Source organism: Stegodyphus dumicola, chromosome 9 (assembly GCF_044657685.1).
Source record: "Stegodyphus dumicola isolate Sdum_Otavi_A_Nest chromosome 9, ASM4465768v1".
NCBI lineage: Eukaryota > Metazoa > Arthropoda > Arachnida > Araneae > Eresidae > Stegodyphus > Stegodyphus dumicola.
The window spans coordinates 173267250-173289744 of record NC_140776.1 but is presented as its reverse complement, the minus strand read 5'-3'; the positions used below and the strand labels follow the sequence as shown (position 1 = coordinate 173289744).

General features: G+C 31.3%; 1 protein-coding gene across 1 annotated transcript in view; it reads right to left on the bottom strand.

The window, feature by feature from the left end:
• The window catches only part of LOC118194891 (uncharacterized), a 54453-nt gene that overhangs the window by 5248 nt on the left and 26710 nt on the right, over positions 1-22495 (bottom strand). Inside the window, exons 7-9 of the mRNA XM_035366097.2 lie at positions 18217-18421; positions 8180-8382; positions 6302-6483 (exon numbers count right to left, since the gene is read on the bottom strand). Coding sequence (XP_035221988.2) covers positions 6302-6483; positions 8180-8382; positions 18217-18421 — 590 coding nt within the window. The remainder of the gene's footprint in view (positions 1-6301; positions 6484-8179; positions 8383-18216; positions 18422-22495) is intronic.

Genomic DNA, 22495 nt, shown 5'->3' with positions numbered 1-22495 from the left:
GAGCTCCTTGTGGTAGATTCTGGTATTCAAATGCTTTGCAGGGTGAGCATTTTATAGGCTCTTGATATTGCTACCAAGTCATTAAAGCAATTATGAATTACAATAAATATAGCATAGGTGTGTTTAAACTTTCCAAAATATTGGTTTTCCACACTTACTATGCTGTACTGAAAACCAAAAAAATAATTTTGTAACAAGCTCTTTAAAAGTCTTAACACAACCTGATTTTTAAGTATACAATATTTTTATATTTAAAGTTTTCCTTTAATTCTTTCATTCCTTAGTTGTAATTTAGCAAATACGTTTTGGAAGCTAACTGATTCAGTTGTGCATGAGAATTAAATTATTGTACATTAATTCATTTCTTCTACAAGTAATAAACATTTAAAATGAAGCAAAATAATTCTTACTATTATTTCCAATGATGAAAAATCAAACAATTCCTAAATAAATTTCATGACTTCACATTAATTTTTAAATGAAAGACAAAGCCAAACAGATATAAAATCACGTTCAATACCAAAAATTAAGAAAATTCTCAACAATTAAAAATATTTTACTGGGGGAAAAATCAATTTCTAAATCAACGAAATACCAAAAAATAGTCAAATAAATATTTAATTCCTTAATGTACATAAGGTAACTAATTCTGTAATTCACAGGCTGATTTAATATGTATAATTTGTTTTTTTCTAAAGTTGACACAAGTATTGAAGTTTACAAGTTTCTACAGCACTATTATGCATTAAGACATTATTGGGTAATATACATTTATTTGTTCATGAAATGATAATACTGTACAAAGTTCAACATCTGAACTGGTCAGGTCTTCAACAATTCCCAGTTTTGGAACTTTCTGGATTTTTTTTAGTAAGATGACACAGGAATTATAAAATTTAAAATATGACACAGCTATTTATGAAATAATGAAAGATTTGTGACCTTTATAAAAATTACAAAAATAAAATAAAAGTTCAATATTTATTTGTTTTGTTTTATTAAACATTTCTTTCAATATCATACTTGCCAACCTATGACACTCAAAAATCAGGAGATTTTTTTAAGAAATCAGGAGATTTTTCACAATGTTAAAAAGACTTTTTCAATGATAAAAATATGGTTTTTAATAATGAATTAACTTTAATAGTAACTAATTCTTAAATGCAAGCAACACAAAAATACCTTACACATAAAAAAACATTTTTATTACTTGCATCGTTTATGGAAAAAAAAAAAAAAAAAAGAGGGAATTTTAGTTTAGAAAATTAGGAAGTTTCTTTCTTAAAGAACTAATTTTGTTCACTGCAATTGACACGTAGGCCTGCTTTCTCTAAGAAAAGTTTTTCTAATGTGTCATCACTAATATTAGATCTAAATTTAGTCCTCGTTTACGCAACAACATTGAAAATCCTCTCACACTCTGCACTACTATGGGGAACTGTCAAGATGGCCAACACAATTCTAGACAGTTGGCTATATTTTAAAATTCCATCAGCACCTTTCAGTTTTCCAATTAAACTCCACTGGGTGTCAATCCTAGCTGATTTTATAACTTCATTCAAGTTTTCTAATTGTAAACTGCTGTTATGCAGCTGTTGGAACTGTTTCAATTTTTCCTTCCTTTTAGAACTTCTTTCAAGATAATAATAAATATCAACAATGTGTTCATCCACATTTATTGGTAAAGAAGCTGCCCCTTTTTCAGCTGCTAAATTTAAGAGGTGACAGGTGCACCTCATAATCTGCAAATCTGAATTTTCCTTTCTTAAGATGCCTGCAACACCAGTCTTCAAGCCTACCAATACTGGTGCATTATCGGCACCAAGTGCTAAGCAATTATCCAGAGGGCCTGCATTTTCTTTTAAAGTTTAATAATTAGCTGTGGTATATTAAAGCCTGTCAAATGTCCTTCTAAAATGGGGACAGAAAGTAAACTGCACTCAATTTCTTAAGAATCTGGATTAAAAAAAGAAACAACAATTGGATACAGATTGGAATCGGTATTATTGCTTCTATCCGTAGAGAGGCAGAACGGAGCTGTTTTGTGCAATCAATAACTGAAGATTTATTTTTCAAACTCATTTCTTTAACAATTGCACCTGTTTTGGTTCTTGCACTTGAGTATTTCTTAGCAATTTCATATTGGGAAAAATTTTTCTAAATAAAGCTGCAGCGTGATCCGATGCATTCAGTGGCAGGTTGTGCTCCAGTAAAAAGGCAGAGAACAAGACATTCTGCATTAATAACTTTTTGGTCCTTTGTTTCCGAAGAAAAATTTAATTTTTCGTTTTTTTAAAAAACAACTCATGTTATCCTTGTGTTCGCACATGTTTGAGAACATCCGCCCTTCCACATTGCAAATTCGAAAAATCGCAACGACAGGCGGTGCACATCGCAAATTTATTACATTTCCTTGAGGAAATAATAAAAGGAAAGTCAACTGTGTACGATTTTTGAAACGTACACGAGTATTTCATTCTCGCGGACATAACAAAAGATGATAATTTCTAAAACTATTTCCCTGAAGGCACGTGCACTCACACAACTCAGCACAAATTGAACAAAATAACTAAAGAACATCCAAATAACAGCTTGCCTTGTCCTCATTGGCTAATATATGCCAGCTGACACCCAGTGGAGTTCGATGCCCATTGGAGAACTGGAGAACGACGTTTCTGGGATACGTATAATGCTCTCACTCACAAAGCATAAGTTATCTGATTCGTAAGGTTTTGTTTTAGATATAATCTAGAGAAAATTCAATTGCTTTCAGACGTCCAAAATCACTTTTGTTCATATAACAAAGTATTAAGCCAAGTTCCATAAAAATCGTGAGAAATTTTAAGAATAAGAAAAAGTCGGGAGAAATATAATGTAAATCGGGTTGGCGGGAGATAGGTCGAAAATCGGGAGTCTCCCGCCTAAATCGGGAGAGTTGGCAACTCTGCAATATAAATTGTTTAAGCTGTTTTTTCACCCTCCCTAATATTTTCTCATTAATTTCATAGCTACATATATATGCTACCGTGAAAGACCGAAATTGGAGAATGTGGATTTTCACCGGAGAATGTTAACATTCACCAAATACGTTGGTGAAAGATCGAATATTGCACTACATTCTTGTATATTCGGATCCTCACCGGTGTATGTCGACAATCACAGATATGCTCTGGTGTAAGACGAAAAGAGAGGTCATATAAAGTGCCTTAATAGTTTAAGTTGTTGCAATAAATAAGATTTGAATCACATAATTTAGTAAGTTTTTTATGACTGTTATTTTATTTTCTCATTTAGAACGTACTGTATAATTAAGTAAGTTTTTAACTTCTAATATTTTCCTTTCTCCTTTTGAATGTATTGTGTGTTTTAGGTTCTCATGTTCTTAAGTTCTTATTTCAAGTCTCAAGTGCGTTTATTCGCGACTGAATTACGGAGAAGAAAATATAATATTGTTATATGTTCAACATCCACCATTAGTACATAGTGAATGTCGACACTGACCGGTGTAAGTCAGAAATAAGAGTATTTGGAAAATATTTCGGACATACACCAAGAGACTATGTGAATGTTGACATTCACCGGTGAAAGTTGACATTCTCCAGATTTTGGTGTTTCACCGTAACATATATATTTTCAGTTACAATGTTTCATTGTTCAGGGTCTTGTAGCCTTGCTGGAAATTCCCACTAATCAATCAAAATTCTTTTCATTGAAAATTTTTAAATCGATCAAAATTCTTTTCATTCCTAACTAACTCTTTGCCACTTTCTTCACAATTGGCAGCAACATTTTCTGGATTTAAAACTATACTACAGATTTTGTCATCCATAAGATGAATGTTGACTGGGAGATTGTCATCACAATAAAAAACTTCACCTTCATTTTTAATACCTTCTCTACAAATTCCATTAATTGGAAAATTCTGTCTTTTGCTTTTGATATCTGAAATCCTTCAGATTTGCAGCTATCTTTATCATCATCACTATGAAATACGACGGTAGATGGCTACAAATTATGCGAAGCATTTTTTTAAATATCTGCAGGCACATCTTCCGATGACCTTGCATTACTCCACACAGCAAATTTTATGTTAAAATATTTTTTAAATTCCCGAATAGGTTCTCCACTATTCATAAAATTTAATGTAGACAAGCTTTGACTTAAAAATTACTTTATATCTGTATTTCAGCATGCATAACACTCCAACATCGACCAGCTGAATGATAAATATAAAATTTGGAGGAAAGAGTAAGAAAAAATTATCTTTTACTAAAACTTTATGTGAAGTACAAGCCAAAGATTTGTCTATAATAAGGAAAATTTTTACATTATCCAGTAAATCAACTGATTTCAAATGGTGCTAAGCCTCGTTTTCAAACTAATCACTCAATGTCTCTGTGATCAATGCTCTTTCATTGGAAAGGTGGATGACTCGGAAAATCTTTATTTTTTAAATGCCTGAGATTGAGTATTTTTCCAATTACAAAAAGTTCAGATTTGTATGTGTCTTGCATATAATAAATTTTGCACATACCAAAATCATTAATTTTCCTTTGGAATCTTTTGACACCAATAAGTACCTTTTCTTTATACACTGCCATGGTATTTTGGTGCATATATTGCCAGAAAAAGCCAGTTTTTTTAAATGTTATAAATTTGTTCAGGATATATTTTTTTTACTATAAATAAGGTCAATGACTTCATCTGCAATCATTTCATTTGCTTCAGCTGAAGCGTTTTTCGCCTGAAATTTTTAACTGCTATGGCAGTTTTTAAATTTGGTAAACCAACATGTTGAATAGATTCACTTAGTTTTCAAATCAATTTCCTCAAGAAATATTTTGGTTTGAACCATTAGCAATGGAGCTGTCAATGGCATGTCCTCACAGCAATACTGTCTCATCCACTGAATCATCACTTTGTCATGATCACCACTTTTAACATAGTGAATGATATTTCTGTTATTCATTGTGAGTGGGGTATTTAGATTTAAAAAAAATTCTCTTTTTAATGTCATACAGTGCTGATGTTCCAGTGCCTTACTCCTTGCATAATTCTGAGGAGGATAGACCTTTATCCATTTTTGGCAGCAATTCTACTTTTTGACACTGAAACATGCTTTCGCTTTGCACACCCCGCTATACTTCCAGAATAAGAAACTCTTTTCAAATAATTGAGGATTCAAACTTTAATTTTGATAAGGTGGCTGTAATATTGATAGCCTGCAAACAATAATAATATAGACCAAATCAGGAAGTTGAAGAAAAGCACAATTTGTCATGTTAACTGTGAAATTTGCATCTCCTCACTGCTAAGCAAAGGAAAGAAAAGCAGTATGAGCATCATCCCATTCTCCCCTCCCCCCAAAAAAAACTTTGGTGCTTCACTTATTTTTTAAGTCAGGCAGAAAAATGCTAACCCCCTACAAACACTCAAGAGCCCAGCCCAAAGTGTGTGGCTAGTGTCAATATACATTAAATGTATTGTCATTTGCCATGGTGAGTTTTCCTAATCAACAAGTGTTCAAAAGTTACATACAAGAAGCTCATTTAATCAAGAGAAAAATCCCTTTTACAGCATTCTCTTCCTTGAGTATTATTTCTCTATTCCTATACTTTTGGCAGGGAAAGAAAAATCTCATAAAATATTTTTGCTGGTGGCCTGGATATTAGATCATTTCGGATATTGGATGTTGAACTGTACTGCTATGTACAGTAGGGTTCCGATGATCCAACCAGTTCAGGAAGGTCGGATGATGTGGAAAGTACCAAATACAACATTTAAAATTGACAGAATACATTCATTATTTCAAAAATTACATAGTAGTAACTTCAAATTAGTAACTACAAATTGTAGTAACTACAAATTTATACTGCATGTACCACAAGTAAAAATCAAAATTGATTTAAAAAAAAAAAGTTGGTAACTGGCTTTTATTTGCCAGTTATTTGACATTTTCTTCAGCCAGATTTCAGTCTCTGCAGAAGTAAAACCTTCACTGATGAAGTTTCCTCCTGCTGCTCCATGTATTTCAATGCAAGCAGAAAAACTTACTTGCTTTGTTATATTAAATATAATAAATATAATACATTATAATATAAATATGCAGGTAAATAGTATGTATTCTTATCCCTTAGAATACATACTATTTACCTGCATATTTATTCATTATTACATATTCATTTAATATGCAAAAATAAATACATTTTATTTCATATATATCATTAACCAAACATATTTTTACTAAAACATTTATTTTGTGATAAAACAAAAATGAAAATATGTACAAGAAAATGTCTACCTTATAACATGCTGACATTTCAGCAAAAGTTTTGCCACAATATTTACACTCATATGGTTTAAGTCCATAATGCCTATTCATATGTTCATTCAAAGATTGCTGTCTAGTGAATGTTCTAGAACAAACATCACATACAAAAGGCCTTTCACCAGTGTGTGTTCGAGCATGTCTTTCTAAATCACCTGTAAAATTCATAAAATAAATTATTATAAGAAGACAAATTCAACATTGATAAGGATATTATAAAGGAATACAATTTTTACTAAAAACCTAAAAATTAAATCACACAGCAAAAAATCACAACTTTTTAAATCTTGCATTACTGACTCAGATCTAAGATTTCCCTACGTTATTGCAAGTATTCAGAATTTATGTATTTTATGATCAAAATAACACAGGATGACCAAACACTTCTATGAAATCTGAGGAACACAGTACAATTCGTTAATCAGATTCCTAAGTTAGTAACCTTGATTCCTAGGTTAGATAAGGATGAAGTGTATGAATTATTAAGTTATTTTGTGATAAAATATTTAATTTTGTAGGAAGTTCCACAACAAAGTAAATACTATATTTGATATTTAAAAAACAAAGCTAATATTAAAAATTGTTACAGATTTTCCAGTCCTAATCCTGTATTATTTCCTGATATTAATCAGAAAAATTCTTATAAATATGTAATGAAGCACACTAAATAGACATTTTAATCCAATAACATAATTCACTATAAAATGAAACTGTGCACTCATCACAAAAATACTTATCCCTTAGAATTTACAGAAGTATTTTGGTACTTCTGTAAATTCACAAATTATTGCATTCACCTTACTAGAAGCCTCCAGATTTTCAGAATGCACCAAAATCTGAAAACCATGCTGAAAACAATCCTTCAATCAAGCAATGTCACCATTTTCATGTGCATTCTTTGTATTGTATTCCAAGTTCCAATGTTTTTACTTCCTTGTACGAAGTAAAAAGGAAGTATTGTAATCGCGAAAAGTTTCCGGCAGCATATTTCAATGAAAATATCCCATTTTGACCTCTTTCAAATGCAATTTAACGATGTATTTCCGTGATATCTGTATGTAAGGACAGAATAAAACACTCTTTTCCTCCAAAAAAATTATAAAACTGCTTTAAAATGAATTCTGAAGAGAATTTTTTGTGGCGTCTGTACGAATGTATGTACGTGCGTACGTACGTATCTCGCATTAACTCATCAGCTTTAAAGGCTTTCCAGAATGTGGTGCATCTTCAAGGTCAAAACTGCCAGATCACAAAATTTTGCAAACCACTTTTGTCACTGATGTTCCGTCAATACTTCTTCTCCATACACATTGAATAATTTTTTCTTGCTTGAACAGCATTTTTACCTTTTTGATAGTACCAAAGTAAAATATGCCGAAAATGCTGCTTTTCACCTTCCATATTTGAAGCAGCACCAACCAAAAACTAAAGTGTAGAATCAATCGAACTTTTCACAAGCAAGCCTTGCTATAACAGCTGTCAAAATATATAACGATCACGCAGCTTAAGTGTAAAGTTTCTGTGAAAAAATGTACTTAAGCCCTCTGTTGAAAATGAACAAAATTACTTTCCGGGCATCCTAATATTTTGCAGTCAAAATTGAAAGATCTTAGTAGTCAACGCTTGGATTTTTACAATTGAATATATATGCAAAAAGAGATAGAAATGTATACAACTAATGAAATTTTTATATTTTAGTCAAAGTAACTCATGTTTGTAGATAAGCAACAAAACATAAAAAATTAGCCTTAAATTTCTCAATAAAGATATACAAATAATAAAAATCATACAGGAATAATCTTTGTTAATTAATAATTCATGCTAATTTATTTTAAATCATTAATGTCTTACCTTTTGTTAAGAAATTAGCAGGACAATTAACACAATTGTATTTTCGTATATTATCATGACGAAGTTTGTGTAAACGCAACTGAGACTTCTGACGAAAGGCTTTCCCACAACGTTCACAGAGATGTACCTTTTGGTCTAAATGCATAGCCATATGTGTTTGAAGGACACCAGTTTGAGCAAACTTTTTCCCACACATTTTGCATCTTTTCAATTAATAAAATAAAAGATAGTGAGACAGCAACATACATACATACGCATGTACATATCATGCTTTACTTAAAAAATGAAAAATTACACAACAAGTGATGGATAAAATATGGCAACTGTACATGCTTGTGGAATTTATATACGTAAATTAACTATGTTCATATAATTGAAGTACTCTGTTTATATAATATCTAAATGGAAGGAAAAAAAAAGTTAAAAATTAACGAAATTGAATACAACAAAATCTAATAGATCTTCCATTGCAAATACTAACATTTACATGACAATAGCACTGTGATTTTCATTCTTATAAAAACTTTCAGAACTTTTTAGTCTAATTATCAAAAATGTTACGACATTAGATTTTCATTCCTTTGGTAAAAGAATTAATAAACATAAAATTAGAAGGAAAAGATAAAATTCTTTTATAATTAAAATCTTTTACATATCATCATGCAGCGTGAAGAGTATTATAATCTTTACCCTCAAACAACACAAACAAAAAATTAATAACCAAGAAAAAACATGTCATAAAATAACCCTTTTTTAATCCCTTGAATTTGAAAATAAACACTATAATTTTATATCAGAATATTTTGTATTAGTGAATTTTAAAATATTTTCTAAAAATTCTTATGTATTATTTAAAACATAATATTAATTTGTGTAGCTATAATTTAAAGTTGAATTTTATACAAATTGCTAAATACCTTTCTAACATGAAATTTTAATTTTTCCCACTAATATATGAAAAATACTTTGAAGCAAGGTTGAAAAATGATTAAAATATACACATTACATATACATATTGTATATAACAAATATGTACTTTCGAAATTCACTGCAGAAATTGCTTTTCACTCAAAATTGAATTGGCTAAAATGCTTCATAGGAATAAGTTCTTTGAATATCAGCATTGGTTCATAATCCCTTCTATTCACGGAAATATTTGGCCTGACTTAAATTGCCGGTTTGGCTTAGCCTTATTGCTCGAGTAAAGACGAAACATCTTCGTATTTATTTATTAATTATTGTTCATTGAACGGGAGTTGGTTTGTTCTCCTTGAAAAGTAGACTAATTTCCGATCATTGACAATGATTACATGCATTTAATTTAATTCTTGTCTTTATTTTATTCCTTTTACAATTGAAATTTTGTTCTTCATGATGATTTAATTCCAGTCCCAGTTAAAACATTATTAACATTTTACTTTCAAGTTACTTCAAAACATCTTTCAAAATATAATTTACTAGTATGGATTCGGTCTTTTAAGATAATTCTACTTTAATTAAACTTAGGAGATAATATAATCAATTAATCAATATTATTTAATAAATAAATATGTACATTAATATATACATCTTTCAATCAGTTTAGGGAAATGTGTACAATAAGCATACACATGTCTCCAAAACTGGGAGTAACAATACTAATGGGAAGTTAAATACTTTGAAACATCTAAGTGGTTTTATATATTTAACTGGTCATTGCAAATATTTATCCCATAACTTGAAAATATTTACATTATTAAAATAATTAATAAAAAGACATTTCTTAGGCTGTTCATCTACAGCACTAATAATTTATGTACCATCTATAGACAACTTTTTTCACTGTCTCTCTTCCCATTTGATCTATCAGGATGTTAGCTACACATTCATTTTATTGCAGTCATGCTTATTTATATAACTGAATATGAAGTTTAAAAAAAATATAAAGGACATTTTTTAAAATGTTACTGTTTCTCAATTTTAGCTTCATTAAGCAATAGGAAATTAAAAATTTTAAACTTAAACTTAATTTAAATTCTTTATTAAAACATTCTCAAGAAAGAAATTTTTGATTTAAGAAAATATATAACTGAATATACTTTTTTAAGAGGAAACTAGTAATAAATTTGTAGAATGCATCTTTTCTCTGATAAATAATGACAGTTTTCCTAATTTTAGAATTAAAAATTACTTGATGCATTTCAAGTATAGCTGTGAATTCCCTTTTATTTGGCTATTGAAAAACATATCTAATCCTATTTTATATCACAACATCTAGACCTAGTTCTACTGAAACTAATAACAGGATACATCTGAATTTCAACACCGATTACACAATGCTCTTTGATATACTTACAGAAACATTTTTAGCAATTAAAATAAAAAAAAAAAGCAGCTAGAATTCATGTAAGGTAATCAAGTTTATATTTATTTTTCCATACAGTTATCCATGGGAATCTGATAATTTTGCCACTAAAACCAACTCCATGAAACGTAACTAAAATATTTACAGGTTGCAAAACAAAGGGCATACAACACCATTCAGTAAGACAGTATTATTCTTCTCTTTAGGAATTTTTAATAATTAATAATTAATTTTTAATAATTTAATTTTTAAACTCTTTTTTCAAATGTCATCTACAGAATTTGTCAATTTCTTTCAGTAATATACGTTGACAATACTGTAAATCCCAAAAAGATATGTTTCAGCAAGACAGGGCACTATTACATTTTGCGAAAAAAATCCATGACAATACTTCAGCAAATATTTTCCAACTGTGTAATTTCTAAAGGAAGAGACAGTCAATACCTGACACTTCTCCAGACTTAAAATTTCAAGTATATATCAAGCAAATCAGCAAATCTAGCAAAATCAGAGTAACAAGGAGTGTTGTGCAAATGGCAGAGAACTTTTGAAAACTAATTTGTTCAGAAAAATAACAGGTTGAAAGGAGGAATGAGATTGCTATAATAAGTGGCACTGAAAGTTTTGAAAAATAATAAGTTTGAAAAATACAAATAATAATCTGAGTTTTGAAAAATAATAAAAATCTGAGTTACACTTCAAATAACAAATATTTATTCAAGTTCTAAATCTCAAAATAATCAGATTTATATGATACAGCCTTTATTTGTTCAAGGGCTATTCATGCAAAACCTACATATACTGGTACAATCATGTTTCCAATATTTACCATTTCACTATTTGAATTAAAATAACACACTAAATAACTATTATCGGAGGAATCAAACCAACAAGAATTAGCACAATATTCATACAAGGTCTGGCTATTAATTTCCAGGACTGATGTAACTGTAGGAGAACAAAAATTCGAAAGATGGTGCTAATGATTGCATATTGAAGAGTATTTTTTTGCGCATGTGCAGTGCAATCGGGACCATTCTGAAGTAAGTGGTTCTCGTGGGAAGGTGCATTAAAATGTAGCTCTTAAATTCCTATTGTCGAAGTGAAAATGAAGCAAAGAATTAACATTAAATTTTGCTTCAAATTGGGCAAGACAACTGCCGAAACCTGCGAAATGTTAAAACAAGTTTACAACGAGGAAGCATTAGCCCGCTCAAGAACTTTTGAATGGTTTAAACCCTTTCGGGACAGGCACGAAAGCATCGAAGATGATCCACACACAGACCGTATGCACGCTGGAAGCAATTGAAAAAGTTTGAAATATGGTGAAATATGATCATCGATTGACTATTCGAGTACTCGGCAATGAATTAAACATGGACAAAGAGATGGTTCGGCGAATTTTGATGCAAGACCTAGGCAAATGCAAGATTTATTCAGATTCATTCCTCACCATTTAAGGGACGAACAAAAGCAATTGAGACTGGACGCATGTGGCGAACTTAACGACAACGCTGATGCTGACCCTGCATTCCTGGATAGGATAGTAATGGGAGACAAGTATTGGTGTTATCAATATGACCCTGAAACCAAACATCAAAGCTCTGAATGGCGGTCTCCAAGTTCACTAAGGCAGAAAAAATTTTGATTTGAAAAGTCCAAAATCAAGGTCATGTTAATCACTTTCTTTGATTGCGATGGACTCATTCATCGTGAATTTCTTTTTCCTAACATGACTATCAATGGACAGTTCTATACAAAGTTCATGACCAACTCCGAAAACGAATTTGTAGAGTGAGGCCTCATTTTCAACAAAATGGGAGTTGGCTGCTGCTACATGACAATGCTCGCCCACACACTATGTTGCCTGTGAGGCGATTCTTAGCCCAGAATGGTGACGTTGAAATGCAGCATCCACCATACTCTCCAAAACTAACACCCGCAGACTTTTTCCTGTTTTCTAAGCTGAAAAATTCACTGAAGGGAACAAAACTTCAGGATGTCGAAGCCATCAAGAAAACTGTAACGTCGCTCTTAAAGAGCATTCCAAAAGAGGACTTTAAAACTTCTTTTCGAAATTTGTACAGCCGAGCACAGATGTGCATTACAGCTGATGGGGATTACTTTGAATCATATTAAATGGCTATGTGTTTAACCCTTTTTTCTTCTGAGTTATTCCGCGAGTCCTGGAAATTAATAGTTGGAGCTTGTATATTTGCAGAATTAGTTTTGAAGATTTTAATTTACAATGTTCTTCTTCAGCTGCAGGAATGCATTTTGAACTTCTGCTGCAATGTTTGTTGTATACCCTTTCTGATTCTTCTTCAGTTACACTACAGCCTATCACAGGCTAAGGCCATCTCAACAAGCTTCCTCCAATGGTTCCGATTAGTCACTAAGGTCCGTCAACAACTGATATTTAGAGTCCTGAGATCTGCCTCCACACAGTCTATCCATCTTGTGCGAAGTCTTCCTCTTTTCCTGGTACCTTCTACATCTGCAAAGGTCATTTTTAATAGGAGGCCCAACAGCGGCCGAGTGGTAAAGTCGCTGAACACTGGTAGTTCGGTCCGAGGTTCGAATCCCGTGAACGAGCTGGCTGCATGGGCGTTTTCGTGGTTTTCCCCATGTGTAACATATATACGAGCCAGTTTCCCTTAGAAAGTCCTCCATGAAGGCGTCCCTTCCATTAGGCAGATAACCCTAGTGTGCTTTGCCATAATTAAATAAATCAAACCAAACCATTTTTAATAGGGTTCAAGTTACCCCATCTAAAAATATGTCCGAGCCACCTCAAACGATAAGATTTAATGACTTGGACAATATTAGATTGTTTGTATCTTCTATATATTTCATAGTTAAACAAAATTCCTCATCTAATATTTTCTCTAATTGGGCCATATATTTTTCACAGTATTTTTCTTTCAAAAATAAGTCTTTCAAAATCAAGTCTCTCTTCATCCGTTTTTGTTAGGGGCCAACGTTCACTGCCTTATATGATAAGTGTAAGAAGAGTTTTATAAAGATTTATTTTTGTCTTTAAGTTTAATAATTTAGATGCTAAAAAATTCTTTAAACAGTATAATAACATATACAGTCAAAAGTCATTAATTCCAACACCTATAATCCGGAATGATCTATAATCCGGACCTCAAAGCTACAAACTTTCTGCGTACGCGTCGCGTTCACGCATGCGCACAGGCATTTAAGAGTACGCGTAAGACCTTTACGGCTGCGAATATGTTTGTGCGCATGTGTGTTTAATGTGTAACAAAGGTATAAGCTAAGCTAAAATTATCTAATTCAGTTAATGTTGCAGATTGCGTTGTTCCTTAATCTTCGAATTGGATCCGGCTTATTATTTTTTGCAGACTGTTAGAGCAATTTCATAAAAGTAAGCTTGAACTTTCGATTATGTCAAATAGAATTTCCGATATATATTTACTAATATGTTATTTCTATCTACAAAGCGAAAGTATGTTTTGAAATCCGAAATCTGTTTATCAATTTCACGCTGCGGATTGGAAGTTGATCTGTCAGCACTATCCTTATCTTCAGGGCAGATGTTTTTATTTTATTTGGCTTATAATTCCTTACTAAGTGTAGTATTTCATCTCGATGTACTCCGTCTTTGATATGATTTAAATCAAGTTCCTCGTCATTATAATTCGCTTCCGATAGTGAAGAAAGTGACCCAGAGGTTATTGAAAACGAAAACATTTCGATTGACAAATTAGTCGGTATTCTCAACACAGCAATTATAGGACTTGAACAGCGGAACTTTGTAACTAAACAAGAAATTATGTCTGTTTAATAGAATTAAAGACAAAGTATTATCACATGAAACGAAGCAACTTACATTGAAAGAAATGTTTAATAAAGTAAACAAATAAATATTAAGCTTTTTCTTTTTGTAAATTTTGATACCCTTTAGATCATAATTGTTCTTTATTTCATAAATTACGGTTTCATATTTTTAATTTTGTAATTTCTGCATGCCATCTTACCAGATTTAAACTGATGATCTATAATCCGGAATCGCCGAAGTCCCGACAAGTCCGGCTTAACGACTTTTGACTGTATTAGCTCTAAATAATCTATTGTCAATTTCAAGTTAAATATTATTATCATTAGAGATAATATAGTACCGAGATAAGTAAACTGAGAAACGGCCCCTGAAAGTAGAAAACTTTAAATCACTCCAATTACAAACAACAAATATCAGTGGTAATCTTTCCACAGTTTTAGACACAGAATAAATTTTGCTAATACTATTCCATCAAAACTATCAAAAGAATTCCTTTTTCAATGTTAAGCTCAGTATAAGTATGTTTAAATATAGCTGAATTATTGAGAAAAAAGCTATTAAATGCAGCATTCCAGATTTTAATACACCATTCATTTTTCGTTACCAATGACAATTTTGCACAGAAATGGGTCACTTCATTGTTTAGTTAGTAAAAGGTGCTGTTTATTTGTCACTGTTGTCTTTTGTACTTAAGAAATGATATGGAACCAAAAGCCTTGGGTATTTCTGTTCTAGTCTGGTGAAGGTATCTCTGCATTATCAATCAAGTGACCTTAATAAGGACTAGAAGACTTTGTAAATTTCCAATTTACTTATCTAAGTTAAACTGATAACTTATCTACAACATTGATGTATTTATTAGATTTACATAAATTTAAAAAGATGGTACTTGTGTATTATCCAATCAAAAATGAAACTGATACCAAGCAGCATGATTTAGAGCCAGTTGTGGATAAATGTGACATAACAACACTCATAACATCTGCCCTATCATTTTATCAATTGCAATTGGTTCTCAATAAGGCACATTTTGTTTTTATGAAAAAGATATAAATAAACAGTTACTCCTAAAAATTTCTTTTTTTTGGGGGGGGGAAGATTAAAATTTGGGATTTGCCTTAAACAAAACAGCAAGCAGTGGTTTATTTTCAGCGTTAATGAGATTCTACCATAAAAAAGGGTGCGTTTTAATGGACATGATATGGTGACCCTGAATATGGCTGACAACTGGAAGAACTACCTATAGAAAGCTTGTACTCATAGTGCTCTAACAGATTTTCCAGTAAGATATATTTTTTTTTTATTAAATGAAGAGGCATCAGTTCCTTCAGAATTCAACAGGAATGATTAATCTCCACCAAATTTCATGATCAACAGGATAATACATAAGTACTCAATTGATTACCACTCATATTGTCAAGTAAAGCAAGATTACCTTCTTAAAAAACTGAATACTTATTTCAATATTAGAAAAATTAATTCAAATAACTCCTAGCTGGTGCCACTTCAGATGTTACAATAATTAGTAAAGCTTGACTGCAAGTTTAAGTTTTAGGATGTAAGTTTGAATCCCTCATAAGGTTTCAATGTTTGCACATGTCTCCTTTTTCGCATTATCAGTCCAACCCTTGTGTTTCACCTTGGCAGAACTCTAAGATGATGGTTAAATGACCAAAGGATTCAGCTATTCCCAATAAATACTTGAGGAAATGTGTAGCCATTTGAAGAAAAGAAAAAAAAAGTTCCTAACTGATAATGGAAAAATACAAATATATCAAAATAATTCTAGAATGCTCTCACTTTAGTATTTAGTTCATGTTTCTATCTTATCCTGCTAAACTCAATTTGAAGTACAGTCAAAAGTCGTTAATTTGGACACCCATAATTCGGAATGATCTATAATCCGGACCTCAAAACTAAAAACTTTCTGCGCATGCGCCGCGTTGACACATGCGCATAGGTGTTTACGCGTGCGCGTAAGACCTTTTACGACTGCGCATATGAGTGTGCGCAAGTGCAGAATACGTTTCCGCGTGCACGTTTTATGTATAATGGACGTATAAGCTAAAATTATCTAATTATCTATTTCAGTTAATGTTGATGATTGCGTTGTTCCTTAATTTTCGAATTGGATCCGGCTTATTATTTTTTGCAGACTGTAATGCAATTTTATAAAAGTAAGCTTAAACTTTCGATTATATCAAATAGAATTTCCGATATATATTTGTTAATACATAAAGGATATAAAGCGAAAGTATGTTTTGAAATCTGAAATCTGTTTATCAATTTCACGCTGCTCGGCGGGGGGAACGCCGCAGCCGGCGCGTAATGAATTGGAAGTTGATCTGTCAGCACTATCCTTATCTTCAGGGCAGATGTTTTTATTTTATTTGGCTTATAATTCCTTACCAAATTAGTATTTCATCTCGATGTGCTCTGTCTTTGATATGATTTAAAACAAGTTCCTCGTCATTATAATTCGCTTCCGATAGCGAAGAAAGTGACAGAGGTTAGTGAAAACGAAAAAATTTTGATTGACAAATTAGTCGGTGTTCTCGACACAGCAATTATAGGACTTGAACAGCGTAACTTTGTAACTAAACAAGAAATTATGTCTGTTTAATAGAATTAAAGAGAAAGTATTATCACATGAAACGAAGCAACTTAAACAACTTACATTGAAAGAAATGTTTAATAAAGTAAACAAATAAATATTAAGCTTTTTCTTTTTGCAAATTTTGATACCCTTTAGATCATAATTGTTCTTTATTTCCTAAATTACGGTTTCATATTTTTAGTCCAAAGGGATTTCAGTCTCGAAGGACTATTGCTTTCGTTTTGGAATTTTGCGTCGGACTCATAAACGTCGGTTCACTTTTCAAACTGTTGCCACAAAATGTTAGAGTCCTGCATTATATTTGAAGAAATTAAATAATGAAAAATCTGCATAAATGATTGTTTATTTCTCGCATTGTGATAAAACAATGGTACATAGAGCCATCGAATTTTGAATGACGAAATCCTACTGCGAATATGGGCATCTGAAATCCCAAATTTGGAATTTGTTTTATTATAGATTTTATATTTTGTAAAACTTTAACGAATTTTTGATTTACAAACTCAATGCTTTAAAAGCGAGAAATGGCAACGTTATATAGAAAAAAAATACTTTTATCTCCAGCTCGCGAGACTGTGTATATCGGAAATTCTAAAGATATGCTTAATTTAACATTATTTTGCGATATTGCTCTTGAACTGAATTTTATGGTTTAAGTGCAAAGAACATGATATTTAATAAATAAAGGTAACACTCAAAACGTTAAAAAAAACGCCCCTTTGGACGTAATTTAAAATCTGGAAAATTTCAGTTTTTTTTTTTTTTTTTTTTTTTTTTAAGAATTTCTGCATGCCATCTTACGAGATTTAAACTGATGATCTATAATCCGGAAAAATCGATAATCTGGAATCGCCGAAGTCCCGACGAGTCCGGATTAATGACTTTTGACTGTATTTGATTTTGATAAATTTCCTACTGGCATTTTTTACTCCCACCGTTAATTTTTTCAAAAATCCTACAAATATATATCTCTAACAAGACACAAATTTGCATACTAAAAGGTATACAAGAATCCCAAAATTAAATGCTTACCTTTATTAAAACTAATTTCAAAATAATAAATTTTTACCATTAAGGATACAGATTTGGGCTTTTATTTTTTTACACATGATTTTTATAGAGACACAAAAAAACATAATGCAAATTTAGATGTTACTTATAAAGAACAAAATCTTTTATAAAATTACTTTAATTATATCTTAAAAATAAAAAAGCTAATCTTATAAATTTTGATTAATTTAAAAACTTATTGCAAAATTTGTACTTACTGATAAGGTTTTTCCCCTGTGTGACGCCTCATATGTACATTTAAGCTTTTTTTTTCAGTAAAACGACCACCACATCGATTACACTGCCATGGTTTTTCCCCACTGTGTGTTTTCAAATGCCTTTTTAAATTTCCTTTTGTTGAAAATCTTGAAGAACACTTTGAACAACAATAGGGTTTTTCTCCAGTATGTTTTCTCATATGAACTGCAAAGATACAGTAATTATAACAGCAAAATATTAAAATGTATACATAAATATGATAGCTTAAAATATAGATATACAATTATTCAGAATTCCTATTATCTAGATTACTTGCTTTTCACTTTGGGGTATTTAAAATTAAGCTTGCTGTTAATATACTTACATGTTAACTCTTTCATTGATTTAAATATTATATAAAAGAATAAAACAATATAGTTTATATTTTAAGAAATTATTAAATTAATGTAAATTAGTATACATGTCATATTTATTGGTTCACACAACACAATCATTATAAATGATTACACACGCAATTTTTTTAGGTGGGACTTACAGATAATTTTTTTTTGTTTTACTAAATGGGATTATTCAACCTAACAATTAAAAGAAGGGAAACCAGGCAACAGTGTTCACTCTTTCCATTCTGCATTAGGCAGTAGTTTTTACACTCCAGTATGAGCTAAAACTCTCACAGTCTCAGTTAAAGCAACAAACAATACATCCCATCATGGCTTAACCGTAACAAGTACTTTTCTATAAACAGACTAAACAATCCAAAAATGTATTTCTAATTTCTCAAAGAAACGGTCTAATAAGGTACAGTGTAACAGCAATCAATTAATTTTCTGGTCCTTATAGTGTATATAAAATTAATTTTTGCATGAGAATTCTTATTCTCAAAGTGCTCATTCTTTCTTGTTTATAAAAATTTAACATGTTTCTTACTGAATAAAATCTCACTGAAATAAAACCAGAAAACCAGATATGAAAAAATTCCCTTAGAGTTTATTTGGTTTAAAGATTACAAAAAAAAAAAAAAAAAAAAAAAAAAAAAGTGAAGTCTTTTAGATTATCTGGTTAGGTCATGGTCTCAGTTAACCAAGATGGTGGAGCTTTGTTATTAAAAAATATGCTATGCATATATGCACATAATCTGATGTATCATAACCAGGAGTTTGTGAAAACAGTGTAAATTATACAAAATTATCATTCCTTAAACAGTTTGACACACACGGAGATTTAAAAAATTTACATAAATGGCCCATCAAGAGAAAGAGCCACATCAAAGAAAATGTGGATGAATCTAAGAAAGCCTAGCAGGGTTACAAACAAATAACAGGGAGAAAAAAAATACTAATACAATTTTTTAATTAAGAATGGAAACTTGAAGCAAATTCCAGACTCCTCATTCACCCCTTTGTGAATATCTGATGACAATGTCCAATAAGAATTTTTATGTAAACAGAAGTTGAAACTGCGAAAATAACTTGAAGAAAATAGGAGACATAATGCTAGTACCTTCCAAGCCTTAAATGACAAATTTTTCTAGTTAAATCAATATTTTTTTTTTTTTTTTTTAACTCAGTCTTATTTAAGAAGTACCCTAAAAATACATTTTCAAGATCCTTAGGTTGATTTTTCAAAAATGTTCTGATAATATTGTATCATCTGGTTGATACAAACTAAAGACTGCAAAAAGATAATCATCTTTTAGTTGAGAGTTTAGTCTAACTTAATTTCTTGCTGATAAGTTATTAATTTTAAAAACTAAGACATTTTTAACCTGTATTCAGTGGACAATTTAGCAATTATATTGAGTGTTTATTACTTTCAGTTTTTTTTTTTTTTTAAATTTCTGAAGATTATCAAACTTTAAAATATAAACTCCGGGCCTTTTCTCCAAAAATAAAACATGTTTTATGCTTATAAATATATCTATTGCTATTAATATTCTTTTAAGTGGATATCAGTGAAAAATTAACCTGGAATTTTTCACTTATTTATTTTTATGCAAAGATCCAGAATGCAATTAAAAACAATTCCACATTTTTCAATAAAATAGTTCATTGTTAATAATACTTTAAAATTCAGCAATTTATTAAAGAATAAGACAGCATAGCAATAGTTTCAATAATAATTATTAGAAAAATGAATTATTTACAAATACTTTTAATCAAGGTTTTCTGCAATAAGTATATAAGGTATTTCTCCCACCTTCTTAGCATGCCTTCGTAGTGTAATAGTCAGCACACTCGGCACATACTCGAAAGGTCCGTGGTTCAAGTCCTGGTGAGGGCTTTGCACATTTTTCATGTCTCCTGCTTCCAAAATACATAATGTCTCTACAATGGTGCATGAACTAAAAAAGGTGGTGAATGTTGATTCTCCACCACCAGAATTTGACGATTTGGTCCCCTAATCCCCAGTCGCCCTTTCAAAGGGGGGTATATAAGGTATTTCTCCCGCTTTCTTAGCATGCCTTCGTGGTGTAATGTTCAGCCTTCTCAGTGCATATTCGAGAGGTCCGAGGTTTGCGTCCCGGTGAGGGCATTGCTCATTTTTCATGTCTTCTGCTAAAGCTTTCTACATCGCCTACATTTATGAAAATCTAAACCAGTAGTTTTATGTTTCTACACTCCTGAAATACACATCATGATTAAAATTCACTTGTAATTGTTTTCTGCATTCCCAAGAATAGACAGACACTTTTTTCCATGCTCACACAGAAATTTCTGCAACCTTTTTCAATCTTACTGAAATTTACAGAAGTTACTAAAACCCAAAAGACCAAAGAAAACAATAATAAAGGATGAAACATACACATCTTATAGATAAAAGTACCATAATACAAGTAATGTAACAATAAACTACCATTATGTGTATCTTGCTGGTGTTGGTAGTGGATCTATTAGTGCAAAAACTGAAAGGTTATGATGCGCTAAACACAAGTCAAACATAAAAACACATAAGTATTACCAGTTTAAAACAAAATGGAACTGTAAAATTTAATAAAAATGTAGAGTAATGACATATTCAGATGAAAATATATAAAACTAAGACAATAATGTCAATTATAACAGAAAGGATAAAACACACAAGTTATGAATTTAATAAAAACCAAACTTTTAAAACATCAACATAATACCCTAAATCAAAATTAAATTAAATAATAAAAAAAAACCTGTCTCTTTCAGGTAACAAAATAAATTTGTATTCACCTCTTTCCAAATTATTCGGTCAAGAGGCAGGTCACAATCACCAAAATATTTCATTTTAAAGTCTATTAAAAGAAGGACACTCAATTCAAAAAATGATGCACGAAGAGAAATGCATTACATTTTGGGAAAACTGGTTCACTCTCCCCCCCCCTCAGAAAAAAGCTGTGAGTAATTCTGGAGTGACCCATTCTGAATCGGAATAGTTCTACGAGTTTCTCCTTCCGATTTCTATTACATTCCCAAATTTAAACTTGAGGTGTTACGATTCTTAGCTTATTATCATCCTGATCATCCCAGAGTTTTTGCCTTTTCTCTAAAATTGTTTGATGAACCTGCTGATGTCATCAGAAGGGACAAGCCAACTGAACAAATCTATTGCAGACTTTGCTGTTGTGTCTGCTAGCTCGTTACCTCTTATGCCTACATGTCCAGGTATCCAGAATACAAGATCTCATATGCACAGTTCTTTAATTTTAGGTTGAGAATCAGGGTATCTACTAGGACAGGGTTCTGAGTATCACAGAATGCTTCCAATCACTCGGTATATATTAAGAACTTTCTCTGGTTTAACTTGGATATGAATGACAGCACACAATAAATAGCAGTTAATTCCTATGTGAGGACTGAGTAAACCTCAGGCAATCGTCTGCCTACCATGTAGTCTCCAATAACGAAAGACATACCAACATGTCCAGCTGCTTTCGAGGCATCAGTAAATACAGGAATATAAATACTGTAGTTTTGCCTATGTTCAAGAAAAAGCTGCCTATATACCAACTTAGTATCTTCTTTGCCAATATGTTGGAACATATTGAGAAGCCAAAGCTGACATCTTCCAAGGTGGTATTTCAAAATACTACTTCCCTGCCTGAGTGTTCAAATGTGTCATCTGATATTCTTCAAGTAGGAAGCAACGAACCGTGAGAGAAAAATAAGGCACATAAGAAGATCGAGTGTTGTGCATCTTGCTGGAATATATGTAAAACAGGTTTGACACAAAATACGAATTGTATTGGCTAAAGAAGAAAAGCTTTTAATTTTCAGACAGGGTTTGTACACATTTCAGCACACGGAAATT